This window comes from Hyaena hyaena, unplaced genomic scaffold (genome assembly GCF_003009895.1).
Source record: "Hyaena hyaena isolate Hyena2069 unplaced genomic scaffold, ASM300989v1 scaffold_797, whole genome shotgun sequence".
Classification (NCBI taxonomy): domain Eukaryota; kingdom Metazoa; phylum Chordata; class Mammalia; order Carnivora; family Hyaenidae; genus Hyaena; species Hyaena hyaena.
The window spans coordinates 234087-258000 of NW_024081432.1; the positions used below are offsets into that span (position 1 = coordinate 234087).

The 23914-nt window shown below is 44.8% G+C and overlaps 2 protein-coding genes across 4 annotated transcripts in view; both read left to right on the top strand.

Moving 5' to 3' along the window:
- DPYSL3 (dihydropyrimidinase like 3) overlaps positions 1–23914 on the top strand; it is a 116820-nt gene that overhangs the window by 45963 nt on the left and 46943 nt on the right. The window contains exon 1 of one of the 2 annotated variants that reach the window (XM_039219189.1): positions 5953–6097. The exons of the other annotated variant lie outside the window; for it this stretch is intronic. Coding sequence (XP_039075120.1) covers positions 6059–6097 — 39 coding nt within the window. The 5' untranslated portion in view covers positions 5953–6058. Of the gene's footprint in view, positions 1–5952; positions 6098–23914 lie in introns of those variants that run through there. 2 annotated transcript variants of the gene reach the window in all.
- On the top strand, positions 4303–5987 carry LOC120221671 (serine/arginine repetitive matrix protein 3-like). 2 transcript variants are annotated; one of them, XM_039219192.1, is made up of 3 exons: positions 4303–4365; positions 5049–5175; positions 5892–5987. In XM_039219192.1, exons 1-3 carry the CDS (start codon positions 4325–4327, stop codon positions 5967–5969), a joined length of 246 nt encoding a protein of 81 aa, XP_039075123.1. In that variant the 5' UTR covers positions 4303–4324; the 3' UTR covers positions 5970–5987. The 2 variants fall into 2 exon arrangements, with proteins under 2 accessions (XP_039075123.1, XP_039075121.1); XM_039219190.1 differs by lacking the exons at positions 4303–4365; positions 5049–5175 and adding an exon at positions 5443–5670.

A 23914-nucleotide genomic window follows, 5' to 3' on the forward strand; every position in this document is an offset into this window, starting at 1 on the left:
GGGCTCTTGTCCCAATTCTCTCCTGGCATCTTGAAGTTTCCTCTCAGCCCCATCTGCCTACAGCCATGCCGTTATTTCTCTCATATGAGATTCCACTCTCTCTTCCTGTTACTGCCCCATTTCCCTGTCCCCATTTACAATAAAATCCGCTGAGAGAGGTGTCTACAGTAGATGTGTCCAGTTTTCACTTTGATTGTCTCTTGGAAACCCCCACGATTTCATTAGGACTGCGCTAGTACACATACACACGTAGTAGATACTCAGTAAATATGACTTAAAGAGTTTAATATATGGTCCCCAGAAAACCACTGTGAGGTGGCTGTTAAGATACTCATTGATAGGTGCTCAGGTCAAGGCCTTCAGCAGCCTCAACAGTGTTTTCATATATGGATTAATTCTTACTTCTCCAGCAGCATTTAACAAAGTGAACATGTCCCTTTCTTTGAAATAGTTTAGATTCTTGACCTTCTGAACACCATGCTCCCATGGTGTCCTGTCTGTCTCACTGGCCATTCTCTCCACTTCTGGTTGCTCATTTCTCCTCAGGACGTTTACTTCCTCAGACCTGTCTGCCCTCTGTCTCCCTCACTTTCATTGGTATTCTCCCCCAGCATCGGTAAATAACACCTAGAGGCTGACACCTCCCAAATGGGTGAATTGCACCCAGATCTTCCTATAGCTTTCCAATCCCGGATACTCACCTGCCTGCTCGACATTCCGCTTCAATATTTAATAGGAATGTCCACAGACCTCTTCTCAATCTTTCCCTCAATGCTATTCCTCCTACATTTTCCCTTTCTCAGGGAGGTATGCCTTCATCTTTTCAGTTGCTCAGGCCAACAAATTTAATGTAATTCTTGATTCCTCTTTTTCTCACACCCCAGTCAAAAGTCCATCAGCAGGGGCACCTGGGTGGCTCAGTCAGTTAAGTGTCTGACTTTGGCTCAGGTCATGATCTCATGGTTTGTGAGTTTGAGCCCTGCATCAGGCTCTGTGTTGACAGGTCAGAGCCTGGAGCCTCCTTCAGATTCTGTGTCTCCCCCTCTCTCTGCCCCTCCCCTGCTCATGCTCTGTCTCTCTCTGTCTCTCAATAATAAATAAAAACATTAAAAAAATTTTTTAAACTGTTGGCAGATTATTGTTTGCTTTACCTTTAGCTATATCTGATATGTGTCCATTTCTCACTGCTTCTCCTGTTACCCTTTGGCCCAAGCTACCATCAGCTCACCTGGCCTTCTGTGACCTCTGTATGTAAAATGACAGCTGAAGCTGAAGGCACAGGAATGACTTTCACCTTCCCACCCCTCGTTTATTTATCCTCAGTGTACTTCCTACCACTTTAAACACTATATGTTGTCATTTTTCACCACTGACTTGTCCCTTTACTAAAATGTGAGTTTCAAGAGGGCATGAGTTTTGTCTATTTTATTCAAATATTTGTATTCTCAATGTTTAGGAGCCTATACTAGATAATAAATATAAATAAATAAGGACAAGATCCCTCTGTTTCCAAATCCAGATCCCTAAACAATACACCATTCTTAGTCTCTAGTTGATACCTCTAAACCCAGTATCGATTGTTTTTTAATTCTTTAAGTGAACACAAGGCTCTTGATGCTCTCATACATTCTGATGGCAGCTCCTTTCAAAGGCATAGTGCTCTAATCATTGCTCAGGCACCAAATCTATTCTGCTGAGTCATGTGTTGCCTTAGCGTTTTGTGACTGTGTCATATTAGCAAAGGGATTTCCTCACCAGCTTGGATTCACCTGCTCTGAAATCTGGAATCAGGAGACTCTAAGAAGCCTTAGAGAAGCAGAAATAGATATTCTTTTTTTTTTAATTTTTTTTTAAATGTTTTATTTATTTCTAGGAGAGAGACAGCATGAGTAGGGGAGGGTCAGAGAGAGAGGGAGTCACAGACTCTGAAAAAGGCTCCAGGCTCTGAGCTGGCAGTCAGCACAGAGCCCGACGCGGGGCTAGAACCCACGAACCGCGAGATCATGACCTAAGCGAAAGTCGGACGCTTAACCAACTAAGCCACCCAGGCGCCCCAGAAATAGATATTCTTAAATCTTGATTCTAACCACCTGCCCTTTAGCTGTAGAAACATTTTTATTTCTTCTGTTGACTCCTTTTTTTCAGACACAATTTAAAAATCATATAGTCACTCACCCAATAATTATTGATCAATTTCTATGGGCAGAGTCCTATTTCACATACTAAGGATACATAAAACCAATACATTCCCTGCCCTTGAGAAGCTTACACTCCAATGATGGGGAGAAGGAGAATACTCAATGATAAATTAATATACAAATGGTGAAAAGTACCATGAAGATAAAGCAGACTTTGAAAGGGTACCAATAAGTGCCTTATTTTTGAGTAAGGGTATAATGTAAACTTCATGAGATCTGGGACATTATTATTATTATTATTATTATTCACCTCTGTAATACTAGCACCTGGAAAAGTATTAGTGTATAGTAAGCTCAAGATAAACATCATGTGAATGTTGTGAAAATGAATGGCTGAATGAATGATGGAAGAGACCCAGGGAGGAGGTTACTGCAGTAGTCCAAGGGATATGTGATGGTAGCTAAGCACAGGAAGAAGCTTTGCAGATTAAGAGATCATAATATTGTCAAATGACAGGAAGAAGACAACTTAGTAACTAGTGTGATGTTCTTTATTCAAGGGAAACCAATCCATAGATTGGGGGAGTACAGTGCCTTACAAGCAGTGAAACACATTTCCTGAAGGATTTCGGGCAAGAGTGAGTTTTACAGAGAGTTAGACGAAGCAATGTGGAAACAGGACATGGTTGACTAGGGATTTCCTTATAATACTAGCAGGTCCTATATTCTAGGGTAAAGTAAGCTAGCTAAACTGGGTTGGAGGGTGGGGATGGGTGTTTGGTAGGTTTCCTTGACTAGTGTTTCTTCCCATAAGTGGAAGCTGGCTTAGGTTTAGATTTGTGACATGGTCCTGGCCACTGGAGCAGCCTCCATTTTGTGGGTCTCAATACATGAATTAACTTTATCAGGCCGGATATACTTAAGAGACAGAACCAATAGCAATTCCTAAAAGACGATACGGAGTGCAAATTGGATTGAAGGAGGAGTCAAGGATGATGCCACGCCTTTGGCCCGAGTAACTCCAATAAAGTAGCTTTGATTGAGGTGTGGAAGTCTACCAGTATGGGAGATTTAGTGGCCAAAATTAAGTTTCTTTGGGGCCATAAATTGTCTCTCTGTGTCTCCTTTTCCTTTTCTCATAGTTTCCTGGGATACCTCAAGCCAAGCACTGCTGTGTATCCAAGGAAAACCATTCAGAGTCATTCTACTGTGGAAAACATCCATGCTGGTTCCACTCCTCACTCTCCTGGCCAGACACAGAGGCATCCTGTGTTGAGGGCTGCCTTTCTTATTCAAAGACAGGCCCAGCCAAGGAAGGCTTTTTCCTTCAAACTCATCTTGGACACTTTCTTTTGATTTAAGAAAGAAGAAGATGATTGAGAGAACAACAGAGGGGAAAAATAGTGTTTGTTGTACATTTCTGATTGTAGCAACAGCTTGAACCGATTAGCTGGTTATTATGCATTCCTGTGCCTAGCTTGTCACTCCAGAGAAACACATCACAAGTCCATTCTCCATGGCCTCTAGCATGCAAACCTGACCTCAAAGAGTTTAACCCCAAGTCTTCTAATTCGAAACAACACACACACACACCACACACACACACACATACACACACACACACACACAGACATGTGATCAAAAATATGGCATAAATCTATTTAGTAGAGAGTGTTCTGGATTATAATGATAGGAACACAGGAGATAAATAGGATGCAAGAAAGGGAAAGAAACTCTTAGTATTAAGAAAGAAGAAAAGGCAGTGGTATTTCCTTAGGATTGTAAATATCCCCTACATATTTTTGCTTTTCTTAAGAACTGGAAAGAACCCTCCCAGCAAGTTTGCCACACATCTTTGGGAAGGATAGAGAGAGCTGTGCAGGGTTTCATAGTATGTAGTTAATTCTCTTTTTACCCAGTTCTAAATATAATCCTGCTCATTTGCATGCCAATCCCCAGAATGCTTTGTAATTTCACAACTCTTGGCTAGTGGTGTCAGCATAAGAACAAAGCAAAATGTTTTGGGCGTGACTTTGGCCTTAAGCCCTGCTTAGGCTTTGCAAAAGAGTGCAGTGACGGTGACGTGACTTTGCCTGGCATTCATCCTTCGAGCCAGAGTATCACAGAAATAAAGTGGTAACGGCTGTGGACTTTCCCTGTGAAGCCTGCATTCAGTCCAGCTATCCATGAATAACCAGAAGCTTGGATTAACTCACTTGAGAGGAGGGTGTGTTTCAGGGGACTTGGTGTCCCCTTCCTTTATGTGACCAAGCTGGTTCATTTTAGGTTTATGGAAAGCTCAAGCTGGACCATTCTGTATCCTTTTCCGGTAGATACTTTAAATAGTTCTTCTGTTTCAGAGAAAGCCTTCAATTTAATGAAACAATGTCCAGAAATGTGGTCAGTGGCCTGCCTTATAGAAATGTGAATTTCAGATCCCTAACAGACCTAGTTGTGCCTTGTGACATCTGCAGAATATTTAGTAGGCCATTAGCAATGACAGCTGAGGAGTGCGGATATGAGACTGCTCTTGAAAGGGTCTTACACTTCTCGCCTTGCAAGCCATTTTTGTTATTTAAATGATGTTTGGAATCATTTTTAAGGAAGGTTGAGGGACCACCGGTTAGCCCACACCCATAAAAGCCCCTCCAGACATGTCTCCTTTGGCCATTTAATTTTAGTGAGTAGCTGAAGGACGCTATATTCCCGCGTCAAAAGGCCATGTTTTTGTTAGCAATCACGTACTGAGTTTTGCCTGTCAGCTCTGCCAAAAGTAAACCCGGGATTCTGAGCAGCGCACACAGTCCACTACCCAGGGGACGCAACAGTAGTACGCGTGCATCCATGGTTGCACACCGGTAGTGTGCCAGGGCCTTCCGCGTACAGGTGTTTTCTGCTCTCTTCTCACAGCAGCCGTAATGCTCTTCCATCGATTCCGAGGGGCCGGGCAGTGAAACATACTGTTTTGAGACTATTTTTAAAATCCAGAGAACAATTGACGGTAACTGACATTAGAGCCCCTCGCAGCGCTGCGAGAGTGAGTGAGTGCTTGACACGTTCCGATACGTGCGGTCGGGGCTCGGGAGCGCAGCGGGCGGGCGGGGCGCTGCGCCAGGCGAGCGCAGGTCTCCGCTTCCTCCGGGTTCGCGCCGCAGGTTTACTCCCGCAACTACCCGCGGAGGCGGCCCTTCGCGGTAACAAAGACGGCGCCGCCGCCTGCCGCCCGCGCGGAGGAGGAGGAGGAGAGCGCGCTCTGCGGGACGGTAGTCAGGGGCCACCTCCTGTCCGAGATGCGGGTCGGGATGGTGGGAAACCGGGCCGGGGGATGGCCGAGGGTGTTGGTGCTTCCCGGGGCTCGGCCCCAGGAGGCGCGGGGGCGGGGAGGGGGGGCGCGACGCTCGCGCTCGTCTACCTCCACCCGGGACTGCAGCATCCCCGCCCCGAAAAGTCCCTCGCGCCCCCTGGTGGCCGTGAGCAGGCTGGCTCCGCCGCACCCGTAAGTCACAAAAAAAGCAAGAAAAAGAAAAAGTGGGTGAGGCAGATGCAAAGAGGGAAATCAATAGGGATAAGAGGGAAGAGGGAGGAGTCGCGGAGCAGCCATTCTTGTCTCACGGGGTCCCAGCTGGCACGGCAAAAGAAAAAAAAAAAAAGAAAAAAAAAAGCTCGGGCGTGAACGCGAGTGGAGGAGGGTGTGTGTGGCGGGGGGGTCGGGGTGAAAGGGGGACCGGGGAGATTTACTATTGTCTCTGGCAGCCGCCGCGGGAGCCCGGGAGGGGGGCGGAGGCGAGAGGAGGCGGCGGCCGCGGCCAGCGCACCATTCGCTCCACCTGATCTCTGGCGCTGCGCGCGGAGGACGGCGCGGGCGAGGAGGAGCAGAAGAAGGAGGCAGGGAGGCAGCTGCTGCAGCCACCGCCGCCACCATGTCCTACCAAGGCAAGAAGAACATCCCGCGGATCACGGTGAGTGGGGCTCCGGGCGCCGTTGCCGGCGTCGCCCTCTCGCTCGCTCGCTGCCCGCCGCGCCGCGGGCGGGGCGCCTCGGATCCCGCCGGCTTCCCTGGTCCGGTCCCTCGGGAGGGACGGGGACCCGGGGTCCCGGGAGTGGAGCGCGGCGGTCAGCCTAGCCGGCGCGCCGGGCGCCACCCAGACGGAGCGAGCCTGCCGTTTGGGGAAAGCAAAACAAAGAGGAAAGCCAAAGAGTGGCGCCGAGAACTTTGGATTGATTATGTATCCTCTTTTCCCACCAGCCGGCAGTTTCCAAATAACGCCTGGCTCACGGCCCTCCCTGGACCCCCGCGCCGCCTGGGGTGTCAGTGTGCGCTGCCCCCGGCGGAGTGTGCTTTTTGTTTTAGGTGCCTTTTGGCAGGGTGGGGTATGGAGAGATGACACCTTTCCCCAGGGGTGCCTGATAGCACGACCGCGCCCCTCTGCGGGCTGCAGCCCGCGGCTCTGCCTCCCGCGCCGCCAGGGTGGCGGCGTGTCTGGACCCTCCGTCTTCACCCTGTCTCTTGCCTGCATCCACCCTTATTCATATTTCGGTGCGTCATATTCAGGTCCGGACAACTAACGAGGCTGTAGCGGGGATGAACACCCCCCCCCCCGATGCATTTTATATTTTTCATGTCTTCCCCCCCCCCAACCCCCGTCCTAAGAATAGGCTGTTTTAAGAGCAGATTTTAGTTGAGGGTCGCAGACACACGCTGGGTGCATTCGGTGTCCCACTGCCATTGTGTGCAAGATCGAGCCACCCGCGGCAAGCGGGTGTCAAATGCCCGGGGCGAGGGCCCAGGGCGGGGTGGAGAGGGGACGTGCCGTTATCAGGTACAGAAGCCTCATCTTCATCAGAGCCAGCTCTCAGGGGCAAAAATACCGCGCCCCGGCTCGGGATTTCTATGCGCTGCGCTGAAATGAGGCTTACCACAGGCTGGGGTGGGCATTACTGGAAAAATAAAAGGGGGGTAAGGGGCAAAGCGACAATGACAAAAGACACTGACATTTGTTAATTTAGCATGCAGCAGTGTGATTGTGCTTTGTAGTGAAAGGTGTGTGTGTGTGTGTGTGTGTGTGTGTGTGTGTGTGTGTAAGTGAGGGAATGGGTGGCTACTCCATCTTTGCAAGGCGAACAAAGGAAGTGATCAACTGGCCCCTGGGAGGCTCGGCAGCTGCCCTAGGGTAGAGCTGTACCTGCTTCTACAGTTCATTTGCCAGGGATCCACCAGGTTTTGCTGGGGGCATGAGTCTGTTTGCACTTGTTCAGCTATGTCTGGAACGCCCTGTGTGTGTGAGATTGCCAAAGCAGGACCTTAGCTCTCTAGGCAGGAGGTCGCTGTTCTTGCCTCTGGTGCACTTTATTCTTGAGTGGTTTATTTTTGTTGAAGCGTCCTACCTTTTTCATACACTTGAGCTTCACCCCGTACAAGTGCGCCCAACCTCCAGCTGCTGTCCACCTGGTCTGAGGGAATAATAAACACTGCTTAGGAGAAAAGAGTGGGGACAGGAAGGGTAGGGTTCCTTTTGCCAGGTAAAGGTGTCGGATGTAAGCACATCCTCCTTTATCACTATGTGAGATTGACTGCATAATTGAAACGTTGTGGATATTATCATTGACTTTGCATTATTGAAACATTATTGTAAATCTTTTACAATGCACAATATTTTCTCAGTGCCAGTTGTCTTTGCAGAGAGCTGTGGAAGGTATCATTAAAAAAAAAAAAAAAGACTGGGACAAAAGCTCAATTTTTATATGGTTGCCCTGAGGGATGCACCCCAGCTCTCATGCTATTACATGTGTAAGGTATAGTGCAGGTATGCCCCTTGCTTTACAGCCAGTATACCTTTGCCAGTTCTGTTTGGGATAAACAGAGGAAAGGTTGTTTTTTTCTTTCCGGTCCAAAGACTGCAGGGTTCTTCTTGTGGACTCTGCCTGTGATCTGGCATTGAGGGCCACGCCCATTCTTGTAGGTATCACTTAGGCTACCTTTCAGGAAAGATAGAGAAATTTAGTCCCGATAACTTGCTTTCCAAGCCCCCATAAATGTGCTTATGCCCTATTCCCAGGGCCCGGTTTGCAAGGGGCTCCCTTTTGTTCCTGTTTGGATGCTCTTCCCTGGGGTGCATCCTTCATCTTCAGTGCGGCTTCCACCCTTTCTCTCTGTGCATGGGGCGTGGTGCTGCATCGCTGCCTCTCCCTAGAAGCTGGGGCTGTGTGTCTCTGGCATTTGTGACAGGAACGGACAGTGGTTGTGAATTTCTTCGAGCCAGACTACCTTGTATTCACATTGTTGGAAAGGGTGTGGGGTCAGCAGGGGTGGGGATGGGGGGAGAACAGGAGCGTGGCAGGAGGGGGTATTCGTCTTTGGGGGCAAGGAATCCATTTGTAGATTTTCCTCAGGCTTTGTGTTTGTATTTTTGTGAACAAGGGTTCTATTTTAGATTCAAATGGTTTTGTACATTTGCATGTCTTTTGATGATTATAGTTATCTATATACTATCAGGGTTAACTCTTCCTAGATATAATTAAGAACATTAAAATATGGACAGAGAGATACATACACATAAAATGTGACTAAAGATCTAAATGCAACATTTATCCCCTGCTGTTGATTCTAGCATGTATTTTTTAAATGGTAAGATTATGGAATTAAGTTTCCTAGCCTCTCTGTATTCCTTTGCCTGAAGGCTGCCCCACCCAGTAGCTAAAATGTCACTAGAATCTGAGGACTGATGGGGGCAGTCTTTCTTGCCGGATACCCTTTGCCTCGCCAGACACCACCCTCTGCCACAATTTGGGAGCCCCTGTAAGGCTTTGTTTGTATTGTTTCTGCTGCTACCTATTTTTGATGCCTTCCTGAGACCAAAGCCCTCTTACTGCCCCGTGTTTGTTACTTTCTTGGAAAGAGGAATTTCTCTTTGCTGGTAGAATTGCCTGGGGGCTTTCTCTGTGTGTCCCCAGCCTCACATCTCATTGTTCCTACTCAGGTTATCTGTGTGTATGACCTGTCTGGTGTACCTTGACTCTAGCCCTTGCTTCTGAACGTCAGACTGGCGGTTCAGGGTGGTTCAGCAGATGAGAGCAGGGACCTTGTGCTGTCACCTGTCTCCACTGTCTAGCATAGTGCCTAGCACATAGATGTCTCATGGTCATCAGTTACATCAAGAAGTGAATTAAAAATTATATCTAATAAGAAGAGCTCACACCTATTGAGTGTTTTTGTGTCATTTATTGTGATATTTGCTTTATATGCATTGTCTTGTTTGATCCCTGACTCAACACCATCTGGAAGGTACTATAGTTATCCGCATTTTATAGATCAAAAACCCAAAACAAAACCCATGGAAAATCAAATGCATTTGCCCAGGATCCACGAGAGAAGAAGTGTTAGAGGCAAGACTTAAACATACGCACCTGATTGGAATCCAAGTGCATGTCCCTCACCACCACATTCCTTTTGGTGATTCTGCTTCTACCATCGCTATTACTCGGTGTTACTGGGGCGACTGGTAAAGAGGAAAGACTCACATTCTCCAATTAGTCCGAGGAGGATCTGGGAAGCATATTTTTCCTGCCACCCTCAACAGATCCCATAACATGGTCTCTCTTACTTTTTATACTAAATAAGTATGAGTAACATTTGGGGGGATGGTAGCTAGCATATGAGTTCTGCAGGTAGAAAGTTAGGATAGTTACACTCATTGTTTTCCTCTGCTGTGAGCTACCACTTGAAGCTGACCACAGGAGGGGTAGGGATCTAACAGTTAGGCTCTAGCGCTTTCTATGTATTTGCTTATCAGAGTCTCTACAAAAACCCATTTTGAGGAAATTGGAAACCTCACAGAGAGGTGAGGTTAGTTATCTAGAGTTACCCAGCAAGAATTTTGGGGCGAAGCTGGAAATAAACCCAGGTCTTCTCTGGCTTCACAGCCGCAACAGCCCTGGGACAGCCACTGCCTCCCAGGGGCACATGGAGCAGAAATTTGAAAGGTGTGGATAGAGTCCCACAATTCCCTCTAGGAGACATATCACAGAGAATTGGCTTTTTGCAAATACGCATTGGATTTCTGTAAATATTATCTTGAGGAGAGTGCCTTTCTGCCGCATTGGAGGTAGATGTGATGTGCTTGGTGTGTGTTTGGGAATTCCCAGAATACATATCCTTGGATGGGAATGCAACCTGAGAGTTCTTTCCAGGGCGCTGTGGTGTGATGACAGGTGTGATGGTGAGCCTCATGGGCGCCATGTGAAGTTTCTATTCCAGGGGAAGCGAAGGGGCCTTACGAAGAGCAGTGGCTAAGAGGGAGGACAAGAACCAGCCGAGAACCTGGAGGACACGTAGGTGCAGCCCCGCCCTGCATCTCTGCTTCCTCTTGCTTCAAGAGGCCTCACTCACTTTGGGTTGGGAGCAAATATTTAGGACGCGGGGGACTAGCGTTTAGGAGACCAAAAGAAGAGCAGCCACCCACACTCTGCTCTATGTGTGTAAAGCTTCTTAGAAGGGAAATTCCAGAGTAGAAGACTGAGGGAAACTATCAAAGACTTAGGAATGGAAAGCATCTTAGATATCTGATCATGGAAATCTCAGCCTGGGCCCTGCCTGGGCTCTTCACTTGATACTTTGTATGCTGAGCAGCTAGTGGGGGATTCTTACCCAGGTTACTCCTGTTTGTGAAACACTAGCCAAGTGCCTCAGGTATATAAAGAGCTCCTTCTGTTAACGAGCCTTGATGGAGCAGGCAGAGCATTTGGGGGAATTCTGGAGGGATAGACTTCCTCAGGGAATTTTGGTCTATATGGTAGAACTGTCAGCTTATAAATGAAAATCTTCCTGCTTATCTCGCTGGGCTGTTGAAAGGCCAAGAGGAGGAAAGTGACTCTCAAAGTGATCTGTAAGCCCCCGTGTCTTCAAAAGAATAAACTCTGACTTATTTATAAAACCTCAGTTACTTTGGAATGTGGAAATTAAGGAAGGGGAAAACTTAATGAAAGGTCTGGGGTAGAAAGAGGCTACTTAGGAAACTATTTTTTGAATACAAATTTTCAAAAACAAAAATTAATACAATGTCATATAAAATTATTTTTTTCTTGCTTTGTTTATGTTACAGTGTTTTTCTCAAAATTAGGCTTCTCATTTCTTTCTTAAAAAATTTTTTTTTGATGTTTATTTATGTTAGAGAGCGAGAAAGAGAGAGACACAGTGTGAGCAAGGGAGGGGCAGAGAGAAGGAGACACGGAATCCAAAGCAGGCTCCAGGTTCTGAGCTGTCAGCACTGAGCTGGACGCAGGGCTCTCCCTCATGAACCTCGAGATCATGACCTGAGCTGAAGTCTGATGCTCAAGTGACTGAGCTACCCAACAGCCCCATTTCTTAAAGTCTAATAGAGGCCTTTGGACTTTGAGAGAGAGACTCTCCCCTAACTTAAGTAAAGGGCATTTTTCTTAATTAATTGAACTGCATTGTTTTTCAGTCCTCATCTACTTGTAGCCTAAAGTGACCCAGGTTATGAATACCCTTTCTAGAAGTTTCTTCACAACTCCTTGTTTAGTAGTTTTTTCTCTGCCTTTTCTTCTCAGTTGGAAAAAAATAGAATAGAATTTTAAAGAAAAACGACAACAAGAAAAAAAACCCTTCATGTCCTAGTTGGCCTTCTTGTCTTTACCTGTTTGCATATTTCATAGAACTATTTACTTTTGCTTATTACATTTGAAAAGTTACAAAATGTTTATGGCAGTAAGATTGTCTCCCTAGGATATGAATCTGCCTCTCTTGGATTGAATCCGTGCTTCTAATCATGAGGGGACTAGAAATTTGAGTATGTCATCCTCCCGTGATGAATGTTAAATAGGAAACCTAACTGGTCCCCCAGTGTTCCTCCCTCCTCAAATCAATGTTCCATTTTACCTTTTCTCCCATTTCCCACAGGCCATTCAGAAACAATGAGAAAGACTCTGGACAAACCAGAGAAATAGAGCTATTTTCTATTTTCAGACTCTTCTGTTGTGAAATCCCTCTTTCAGTAAACTCAATATATTCAGTGTGTGAAACAGACCAAAATAACCTATGGTAGAATAGGGTGCGCTCCTCATTTTGGCCTCTTACTTTGGCCCTCATCTCTCCATGGAGTCTACTTAGAAAAACAACTTTTCTTGAGGAACTTTCTTCTGTTAATTAGATTGTAAGGAAGTCAGTGGTTAGGAAGATAGGACTGAGCATAGTAGAGCTTTTAATAGCTACCATATACTGAGAGTCTTAGCACAAGCTACGTGGATTACCTCATTTGACGCACAGAAGCTCCTATAGCTGCAATGATTAGCCATCATTTTGCACTCTGGCCAGAGGGTCCGAGAGTTTAAGTATGTTCCTTGGACTAAAGGCACACAGTTGGAAAAGTAGGATTCTGGGATTGATTTCTCCAGTCCGGAACTGGTTTCTTAGGCAAGAAAGCAGTCACTCACTCTCTGCAGATAGTTTTCCCCACCCCCATCACCTCCAGCTATTCACACCTGTTAGGTCACAAATGCAGGTCCAAGTTCACAGGGTGGAATGAGTGGGGATGATCTAGCCAAACCTATCACATCACCACTGGAACAACAACTGAGTGAGTGCATGTCCTCCTAACAGTGGCTCACGCATTGCTTTGCCAGCTGTCTGAGTTAGCTTCTGGCTTTTGCTCAGATGCATGTATGAGCACAGGGTGGAAAAGCAGATGCTATTTTCCTGTCCTGCATAAGTGCAAATCTGGGCTCAAGGCCCCTTCTCACTCTCTTTCCCTGTCCGCTTCCCAGACACAGAAGGAGCCAAGTTCTCTGTTTCCACTGGGCCAGAGGACTATAGGACACGCCCCACACTCTGAGCCAGATGGGGGACCTCCATTCTAGAATGGTCCGGGAACCTACTTGGAACATCTGGAATTCAAGGACACATTTCTCATGGCTTAATTAATCTCTTTTTCCTGGGAAGCGCTGGACAATGAGATATACAGGAAAGAGTGAGATTTGCGAGTTCTGCTGGCTAGTAGAGGACAAAAGAGAGGGTTCTCCTGGCCAGCAGAGGACAGGGGCCCTCATGTTTCTTGACAGGGAAGGACAGCCATGGATGGAGTGTCAGCATGTTGTGATTCAGGCCCCCCCTTGCCTTTACTTGATGTGTGACTTTGGGCAAACCCTTATTATCCTTCTCGATTCTGCATCGGGCAAATGAGGGCATTGAAGTAAATGATCCGCAAGGTCCCTGCCAGAGCAGATGACCCCGTGAGCCTTTATTTTGCCTTCTCTTTTTCCCTGGGATCATGATCAGCCCTTGTCACTGTGTTCTGAATTCAGAGAAGAATTGTAAGCCCTTCCCATGAGGGAAAAGGACAGAGTGAGAAAAAATCAGAGCCGTTGTTGGCTTACACTGAATAGAACCGGCCCAAATCTGTGTTGGGTTTAAGGGTCTTCAGTTGCTTGCCTTTTACACTTAAAATCCCAGGCTTTTTCTCATTCAGACTTGGTTAGTAGACTCTGTGCAAGAGAGAAATGGAATAATGATGACGGATAGGTCCTTTCCTTTGCAGAACTGTAGTATTTTTTCAAATCAGTATTATTAACATGAGACTATGATTCCTTTGCTGACACATACAGTCTCTCTTTTGGATAAGGCTACTATCCATAAGGGCGCAAAGGTGACAGATTGTCGCAAATCTGGACGAGTCAAACACATAGGCAAACCAACAGAAAACAGCTCCAAGTCTATATATGCTCTTTCCACTTGGTCTTGCCAATATTTTAAGGGTGATGGCTGCCATCCAATGGAAATAACCCATCCCCAAAGGCCAAATCATGCCATGGACACCCCCTGGGGTAGGGATGGGTTTTGGTTTTGTTACCACTGAATCTGTAGCAGTTAGTCTTTGCCTGGCACATATTAAGCCCTCTGTAAATATTTGTTGAATGAATGGATACGTTTAACACTTACTTTGCTGGAATAATTTAAAGTCAGAAGATGCTCAGAAGGTGATCAGAAATGTGCGAACATTTGTGATTGTACATCGTCCCTTTCACTGTCAGCTTCCTTGAATACTAGCTTTTATGGGAGAAGGCTTGGCTCTCAGAAACCAGCACAAAATCAGAGCCAGGACAAACACGATAACCCATTACCAGAGCAAGCCGAGTCAACCCTGAGACCTGACGGGCAGATGGAGCCCGGACCTCATTTGTTCTCTTCTCAGGCCTCCCTTCCTCCTCTTCCTCTAAATCCTGCGTCTGGCCTCATTATCAGCCTGTTTCAGGGCCTGCCAGGTCCTTTTGCTTGCAAACAGATCTGTCATTTCTCTTCCAGCAAATGATTTAAAAAAGACCTTGATGCCTTCCTTCAAATCTTCCTTCAAATCGTCACATGACTTTTTGAGCCAGGATCTAACATAGGTGTTAACTGAGGCCTTTCTGCCTTTGCATAGAAACCACAAGCCATTGGAATTAATAGCAGCAGTTAGATAGGCTAGTCTGTACAGAAAACTTCACCTTTTAGAAAGCTTGGTGAAGGAGAGCCCATAGGTCTTTTTTGCGTCCTGGTTTAGGGTTAACCTTTTAGATGGAATGTTTCTATGCTTTTGTGTGTGTGTGTTTATGCAAAGGTTTTTAGTCCCTCACTCTACTGCATCTGTCTGCTTTCTTTGCACTTGTATTTGGAGCTATTCCTGTGATTAGCATTTATCCTGAAGTTCATTTTTTGCTTTGATGGATGAGGACAGTTTAACTTAAGCACATTTTACCAAGTTCATTCCTGGCCGTAAACCATACAGTTTATGGTCTCAATAATCTCTGTGTAATAATAGTCACTAGATCCTTTTAAGAGTCTCATGCTCTACCGACTGAGCTAGCTGGGCGCTTCACTAGATCCTTTTAAAGGGAGCATTTACAAGAGAAGGTAAAATGAAGAATGAAAATGTATTCATGGAACCTAAAACTTTAGGTCGGAAAGCACATGAAATACTTTATATATTAGACATGTGATGTGTAACATTATCAAGTATAACAACATGTAGGTTTTTTTTTTTTTTTTGATTATATAAATATTGACCATTGGCTCTGAACTTAGCACTGTAGTGCTTGTCCCTGGAGCATCTAATTTAGAACACAGAGGGGAATTTAGTTTACTACTATTATTAATATCAATAAGAACAACAGTAACAAACATATATCATATCCTTTGTTAAGTGGTTTTCATTCATTATTTCATGTAATCCTCAAAACTGTGCAGTTACGTAGATGGATTTTCAACTCAGTCTTACCATTTTATTAAGGAGGAATCTTAAAGAGGTCAGAAAATTTGCCTATGATCACACAAGCCTTCAGTGATGGAACCAAAATTCAAATTGACTCAGCCTACCGGCTTAATTCTGCCCTGCAGAGTTACCTTAAATTCGACCTTCTTTTCTCATCTCCCACCTCCAGGGTCATGAGACACTGGTTCAAATTGGAGTTCACTAAATTCAAGTCCAGGGATAAGGCCTTCTCTGCACCTGTTTCCTGTGAGGTGTGAGCAGGTTGAGGTTTTCTGGGAGGTGCAGAGAACAGCCATTTGGTGCCCTCCTCTGCATGAGCACTGCCTGGTTCCGGAAGCCCACCAGTCTTCCCTCTAAGGGCAGCCTCGCTTCCAAATGTCCTGAGCAGCTCCAGCCTGTGGTGTCTGAAGGGCCAACCTGCTAGGGAGGGGGCAACCCGTCTGAGCCAGGAAGGCCATTTTGCGTTGAATTAACAAAAATACCAACGAGGGTTTCTTCTTAACATGGATTTGAATGCTTCCTTCTCATTTCATAGCTCCCAGGATACTCCCCAGCTTCCCAATAAATCCAAAGCAAGATTCTGCTGTGGTTTTGATTAAATGTAGCTCTGTGAGATTCGTAGAGTCAGAGTTCCCTAAGAGATTATTTTAGTCTAGACTGCCCTTACAGATGAAGAAATGGAGATGCAAGTGGGCTGGATGAATTAGGGCTTCTTCTACCGTCTGTTTTACAGTAGGGTACAGGGATTTGTTTTGTTTTTGTTTTTTTTTTAACTTTTTAAATGTTTATTTTTGAGAGAGAGAGACAGAGAGACAGTGTGAGCCAAGCGTGGGCAGAGAGAGAGGGAGCCACAGAATCCCAACCAGGCTCCAGGCTTTGAGCTGTCAGCACAGAGCCTGGTGTGGGGCTTAAACTCATGAACTGCGAGATCTTGACCGGAGCTGAATTCGGATGCTTAACCAACTAAGCCACCCAGGCGCCCCATGGCACAGATATTTTAAAATTAAGTAGGATTTTTTTTCCCCCAAATACAGAAAGCAGCATGAGGGTTATAGAAAAATTTACCAAGAAACAAACAAAATGAGAACAGTACAAATAAGCTATAGTTAAATTACTAGGACACAGCCATTATAAATTCTATGAGTATACTCATCTAGAATTGTTTCTTACAACTATAGATGCCATTTATTAAAATGGTACTACATAGTGTTATGCTGGTTTATGTCCTGCTTTTCATTCCACAATATATTATGACATCTTTCCATGTTTCAAATATTCTTCCATACCATAATTTAAAAACCCCACATATTATCCCAGTGCTTGGGGATCGGGTTAAATTAATCCATGCCATTTCATTTAATTTTTTTTTGTTTGTTTATTTCCAGGATCTTGATCCTAACAACAAAAATGAAATGATGGGTTTGTTTTCGGTGGCTGTTTTTCTAGCTGCAGTTAAATCAAAAGCTTTTCTAGGATGAGAGGTTGAGTAACTTGCCCAGAATCGCCCCACTCATAGCTGACAGAGTGTAGGTTTGAATCCCGCCATCTTTCATCTTCATCCAATATGCTTCTTGTTGCTCTGATTGCTTTGGCATTTGGGCCATTTGTCATGGAGAGTTCTGTTTTTCCTTTCTCTTCTTCTGCTCCGTAGTGAGCATGTTGGTTTTTCTCACCGCCACCCTTGCTTGCCTGTCTGACTCGCTGAGGCTGTTGACATTTGTAGAGGCACATAGTGTCCTGAGACCTGAGGCTACACAGCTGGAGAGGAAACATGCCCAGCTCTTTCTCTCCTCTCCTTAATGGCTTAACCTATGTGCTTGGAAGCTGGTTTTGATTTTACATTCCCTCTGTGTATGTACAGTTTGTTTTTAAAACTTCCTCCCTCCCTTAATTCTTTCAAGGAGAGCTTTATTTGAAATCATATACTCTTTCCCTCAAAGCCAATTTGTGCCCCCAATCTTGATGAGATTACTTTGTTTGGGGATATTGATAAATTCAGCTTGGGGTTTCTGGTTTATCCAAGTAAATTGGTTTAAATTATGGCCCTTACAGAGAGAATGGGTGTAAACAACTTAGAAAGGTTTAAAGCAATTGGATTTAATACTCTCCTTCTAGAGATTTCATCCTGGGTTGATTCCACAAAGAAGGTATGTTTTGTTTTGTTTTGTTTTTATTTTGGTTTACTTTATTGAGTGGTCTATCTCAGACCCTTTTTGATGTGAGAAATTATGGGGAAAACTTAGCTGTGCTCAGTTGAGGGCAGGAAGAGAAATAAGGGATCCATTATTCCAACCCCATCATTTTGATGATTAAGAAAATATGGGCCAAAGAGGGAAAATAATTTGCCAAAGGTCACAGAGCAAAACAGAGGGAAAAAGAAAAAAGCATAGAATTTGTTTCCCTCGCTTTAGTTCAGTACGTTTCTCACACTTTTTTTTGAGGAGGGGAAGGTTGAGGATGTGTTAAGGGCTGAATTTTGTCCCCTCAAAATTCCAGTGTTGAGGTCCTAACCCCCAATACCTCATAATGTGACTGGAATTGGTGATAGGGCCTTTCAAGAGGTGATTAAAGTAAGAGGTGATTAGGGTGGGCCCTAATCCATTATGATTGGCTTTGTAAGAAGAGATTAGGACCCAGTCACTGGGTGAGACCATATGAAAACACAGGGTGGAGAAGGCCACCTCCAAGTCAAGGAGAGAGGCCTCAGAGGAAACCAGTCCTGTCTACACCTTGATCTTTATTTTTTTTTTAAATTTTTTTAATGTTTTTTATTTATTTCTAGGAGAGAGAGAGAGAGACAGCATGAGCAGGAGAGGGTCGGAGAGAGAAGGAGTCACAGACTCCGAAACAGGCTCCAGGCTCTGAGCTGGCAGTCAGCACAGAGCCCAACGCGGGGCTCGAACCCACGAACCGTGAGATCATGACCTAAGCGAAAGTTGGAAGCTTAACCGACTAAGCCACCCAGGCGCCCCTACACCTTGATCTTTAACTTCTAGCTTCCAGAACTATGAGAAAAAAAAAAAAAATCCATTAAGACACTCAGCCTGTGGGCCTTTGTTATAGCAGCCCTAGCAAATAATACTGGGGGAAGTTAAGAACAAAGACATTTAACAACTCAAATCTTCAAACTTGGGAAGTTCTCAATGAACAGAAAGGGGAAACCCAAATAATTAGTGTGAGAAATTATGTCATATTAGATCCTGTACTAACTGATTTTAAGTTGTGATGTTGTACATGGCATCTTATTCCATCCTTATGACTAGATGGCAATTAATAGCTCCACTTTGCAGATGAAACTGAGATTCAGAAGGTTAACTTATCTAAAGTTACCTAGTGATTAACTAGCTAATAGAGCGAGCTCCCAGTTTATCTCCTTGTCTGACTTTACACCTTTACTTTAGTACCTGGTGCTACTCCCCAATAAGGAAGTTTATCCAAGCTGTTTGGTCACCAGTGTTATCCAGTTGTTTAAAGTTAGGAAGAAGACAACATGTACCCCTGAACCTTAGTGACTTAGAATCCACTGTATGGATTGGACAGGAAACATTTGGCCCCTGATTTGGGGATAAATCTAGAGATCAAGGAAATTTTAAAAGATAATTAAGCTGGTTGAGTTTCACTACAAAGTCTTCCCAAGTGGCTTGGACCTTCACTTGCGAAATGGACACTTATACAGAGTGAAGAATAAAGGTTTGGAATGATAGACCCCCCCGCCCTGAAGAAATCTGATTCATCAAAGGCGAATCAATTCCCCACACTGGGTCACATTTGCTAAAGCAAGAATCCAGACCCATACATCTGTTAACATGAGCAGATGTGGGAACTATCTAAATCAGAGTTTTATAATGGCATAGTTTAGAAATATTTTCAACAGTGAGGCCTGATAAATATGCAGTCAACTAAAAAAAGAGAAAATCAAATTAATTTGATCTGCTGGTAAACCCAAAGGGTAATAGTGGAAATATGGGAATTCATATGGGAACTATGAGGTGCTTTAAACATTGAATGTAAATGGCTCTCTTGCAGTTCCCTCCTCCCTGTTTCGTGTGGTCTAGCACACTTAACTGTGGAGGTTAAAGTTACTTGGACTTTGTTAGAGAAGACACAATCAAGTTAAGAGGTGGTTAGGGTTTGTTTTCAGCAGATACTGACATTAAGGCAAAGCTGTGCGTGTTGTTGACCCCGCCTTCAGCATAGAATCTGAATCCAACCACTTCTCACCATTTCTCCTCACTCGCCACCAACCTAGCTCAAGCCTCCATTGTCTTATTGCAGCAACCCCTTAATTCATCTTTATGCTTCCACTTTGCCCACCCATGGGGTCATTCTTTATGCATAACCAACGTGACCCTTTAAAAATGTAAATGAGATCAAGTCACTTCCCCAGTTCAAACGTCTGTTGCACTTGGAGTAAAAGAGACAGTGGCTGTCAAGGTTCCATGTGGCCTGGCCCTCGTACTTCCTCCCCAGACTCCCCATCCTGCTACTGATCCTCAGTGACTTGCATCAGTCATCCTCTGCTCTTGGACTCCCTGGGACCTGGCATGTTCACCTCATGCCCCGAGCTCCTGTGCGTGCTGCTCCCTGGGAGTGGGGAGCAGTCTTTCCTAAAAGAGTGCTTTACTTGCCTTGCTTCCTCAGATCATTCAGAGTTCTGTTCAACTGGCAGCTTCTTAGCCATGCCTTCTTTGAAAACCTAATCAGAAGCGGTCCCAGACTCTTCCAAGCCTCCCCTCTCCCCTTACCTTCTTTCTGAATTCCACTTACTGCTGTTGAAATTAAATTATGAATTTGGTTAGCTTACTGATTCTTTGCTTTTTCTACCACCGCAGTACAATGACAGAGTATTTATTTTTGTGCATGTACTGTGAACAGGAGGCATTTGTAAACATTAAACTGCAGAATGAATGGATAAATACATCAGTGAATGAAAAGCTAATGTGTTTTCCTTAGGGCCAGTGGTTTGGGGACAACAGGGGTCAAGGAAACAGGGTTATCAGAAGGCTACTGAGCTATCTGCTCTTTGGTGAGAGGGACTGCATCTGTGTCCTTCACCACTGTATCACCAATGCCTGGCTCAGTCTAACCTTGAATGAATGGGACAGTGAATGAAGGTGACAGGATTCGGGATAACAGGGACCAAGGTGGTAACACATGGATGGAGACCTGTTGTCTCTGAGCCAACTGGATGGCACTTGCAAAGCTTGTAATATGTTTGCTGTTTTTTAGACACAATTGGAAACCTGTCACAATGCACATCTTGCTTGGGTACGCGTCAAACATTTGCAACTCTATCCTTCAGCCCTCAGAGCACTTTTTGAAATATTTCTGAGCAGTGACAGGTCATATAAGAAAGAAGGATTTGGAAATTATTTCAAAAGATGATTCTCCTGGTGTTAGAATCCTAGAATGTTAAATAGTAATTATGAAGCAGAGAAGCGACCTCAAGACTTGGCAGGGAGGAATGAAGTCTGCATGCTTTCAGGCATGGGGAATACATTCTTGTGCTTGCGGCATATTTGCAAATAGCAGAGGCAGTCTTAAATACATTCTAGGAGGTGCCTATCCTGTGAAGCAGCTTTTTGTTAGAGGATTTAACTGCTGCCAATCTCAATTTTTGAGTTCTGGTCATTTTTAAATGGAGGCTCAGTTGTATTTATTTCAAGCATTCATTTCATTCAAAGTACACTTGACCTCTTGAAGTCCTTGTTCTCAGAGCATCTGCAGTTTTCTCTGCCAGTAGAAAAGTGTGGGGCCCAAAAGTCAAAATATAGCCCCTTCTTTAATAATCACCTACCTGTCAAATAAAAACAGAACTGTGGGTTTGCAGGTTTCCAGGCTGAGAGAAAACTGACCAAGAGAATCAGTTCTTACCATTGTCTGTTAATTGTGTCCAGAAAGAGCCAGAAAAAAGAGTGAACTGGTCCATCTCCTCAGCTCCCCATACTCCTTAGGAAGTATTTGGGTTCTTATAAGAAGATAGTTACGATATATAGACACACATGAGGCACCTGGGTGGCTCAGTCAGTTGAGCTTCCAACTCTTGATTTTGATTCAGGTCGTGATCTCACGATTCATGAGTTCGAGCCCCTCATCAGGCTCAAGTGCTGTCAGCGTGGAGCCTGCTTGGGATTCTCTCCCTCCTTCCCTCTCTGCCTCTCTCCCACACGTGCTTTCTCGCTTTCTCTCTCTCTCTCTCAAAAAAACAAAACAAAACAAAACAAAACCAACAACAACAAACCTTAAAGGGGCGCTTGGGTGGCTCAGTCTGTTTAGCATCCTATTTTAGCTCAGGTCATGATCTCATGGTTCATAGGTTCGGGCCCCACGTAGGACTCTCTGCTGTCAGCACAGTGCCTGATTTGGATCCTCTGTCCCCCTCTCTTTTTCTCAGAATAAATAAACTAAAACAAAACTTACAGAAAAAGATATATAGACACACATACATGTGCACACTAAAAAGAAATGAAAAGTCAAGCTATTTTTCAGGGATAGAGGGCAGAGTGGACAGGCATCTAGGTGAGAAGCACTGACCCAAAATTTGTGTCCTAGCCTGTAAAGAAACCTCCGTTTACTGAGCACCTACCATGCACCAGAATTTGCACTTAATCTTCACTTCAGTCCTTTGAGGTGGATATCATTTCCCTCATTTCACAGTGAGGGCTGCGACTCCAAAGCCCTTCCCCTTTCGCCGTTCCATCTGGCACTGATTCACCACTTGGGTTCTTTAGCTACAAAGTGAATGATGGGGCCCCTCTTTGCTCTTGTGTACAGACCCAATCTCTGACGTCTGAGTTCCAAGGAAGAACAAAGTGGGGAACATCTTGGAAACAGTCCCTTCCTCCTGTGAGATATCTCCAAGGGCCCTTCCTGCAGCAATGTGGTGTGAGCTGGAACATCACAGCTGTACGTTCTCTTAATGTGTCCACCACAGGACCAGTTTTGGGAAGTTGCATAAGCCAGTGGTTATGTGCTTGTAACCACAATGCCCAGGCAGCCCCGCCAGTTTTAAAAGTATAAGGTCAGACTTGGAGAAGAATCCCTGTGGCCTCCACAAATAGATGGGGAGCAGTCGCCTATCATTTGAAGGTGCCGCTCACACATTCCAAGGCCCAAGCCCACATCTCTCCTCCGGGAATTGCATTTGGCTGGCTTTCAGCTTCAGTGAAAGAGTTTCTTGTTTCTGAGAAGCAATAGGGTGGGAATTCACTAGGCTTCCCTGTCATTCTAAAGGCCCAGTGAAAGCCAGCTGCCAGTGAGAAATGATCAAAGAGGAGTCCGGTTCTAAAAGAGGAAGGGAATACCACTCATTGGATAGCAGCCCAGAGAGGCCAAGTGCCTTGCTCAGGGCCACAGAGCTAAGACCAGAATTCAGGGCTCCTGCCCCTCATTCCAAGTCTTTCTACTATCCTTTGTTGCCTTTCAGTTGGTATCACCATTTTCAGTAGGGCATTAACTCCAGTCCATCCATGAACACCTGTCCATGCTCCTAAGTCACAGGCCTCCATCTCTAGCTATTTGCTCCACGGCTGTATGGTTGACCAGCACCTCAAAATTGTTATTTATACTCTTACACCTCAACTTCGTTACTCTCTTTTCTGTTCTCCATTTTTTTAAAAAAATATATGATTTAGTGTTTTGGCTAACATGCAGTGTATATAGTGTGCTCTTGGTTTTGGGGGTAAGGTTCATAGCTTATGTACAACACCCAGTGCTCATCCCAACAAGTACCCTTCTCAACACCCATCACCCATTTTCCCCTCTCCTCTTTCCTCTCCCCCCATCAACCCTTAGTTTGTTCTCTGTATTTAAGAGTCTCTTAAGGTTTGCCTCTCTCCCTCTCTGTTTGTAACTATTTTTTTCTCCTTCCCTTCCCCCATGCTCTTCTGTTAAGTTTCTCAAGTTCTGCATATGAGTGAAATCTGTTCTCCATTTTTATTCATGAGTCCTTCCTGGCCACCTTGCCTTGAAACTTCAGTCAACTTAGACATCATTTTCCATTCCCCTTCAGTTGCTGAGTGGATTCTAACTTTCCTCCGTAGTATGCCATGCATTTTCTAGTCCATATTCTTGCTGCCACTGGGACCATAGCAATCACCCTATTCTTTTATGTCTTTATAATATTCTTTATTAACCCCCTTGTAAAAGAGTTAAAACAGCATATGCCTTGTGCGACTAGTGAAATGATGTAAATAAATAGTGGAGAAAGAGAAAGGAAAAAGTTTCTAAGTTTTCCATACCTCTTCCCTCTGCATCCCTTTCCCCCTACCGTATCCAGTGTTAATAATTTGGTATACATCCTTCCAGACCTTTCTCCTTCTCACACAAGAACATCATAAACCTGTTTACACATAGTAGATTTTTTTTTGGCTTTCGCAAGAATCGAATCATATTTGGTACATTGATCTGTGACCTATTGTAAAGTCAAGAGACAGATTTAGCTTGTTTAAAAAATAGCTGTATGACCAGCTATTGTGTGGCTGTATTGCAGTGTATTACATCATGTGCTGTGGTTGG

Excerpts from the sequence above, each read along its gene's own strand:
- LOC120221671 (XM_039219190.1), top strand. The coding sequence starts at position 5,464 with ATGGCCGAGGGTGTTGGTGCTTCCCGGGGCTCGGCCCCAGGAGGCGCG. Across the intron at positions 5,671-5,891 it reads GCAAGAAAAAGAAAAAGTGG|CCGCCGCGGGAGCCCGGGAG; the intron begins GTGAGGCAGATG and ends TGTCTCTGGCAG.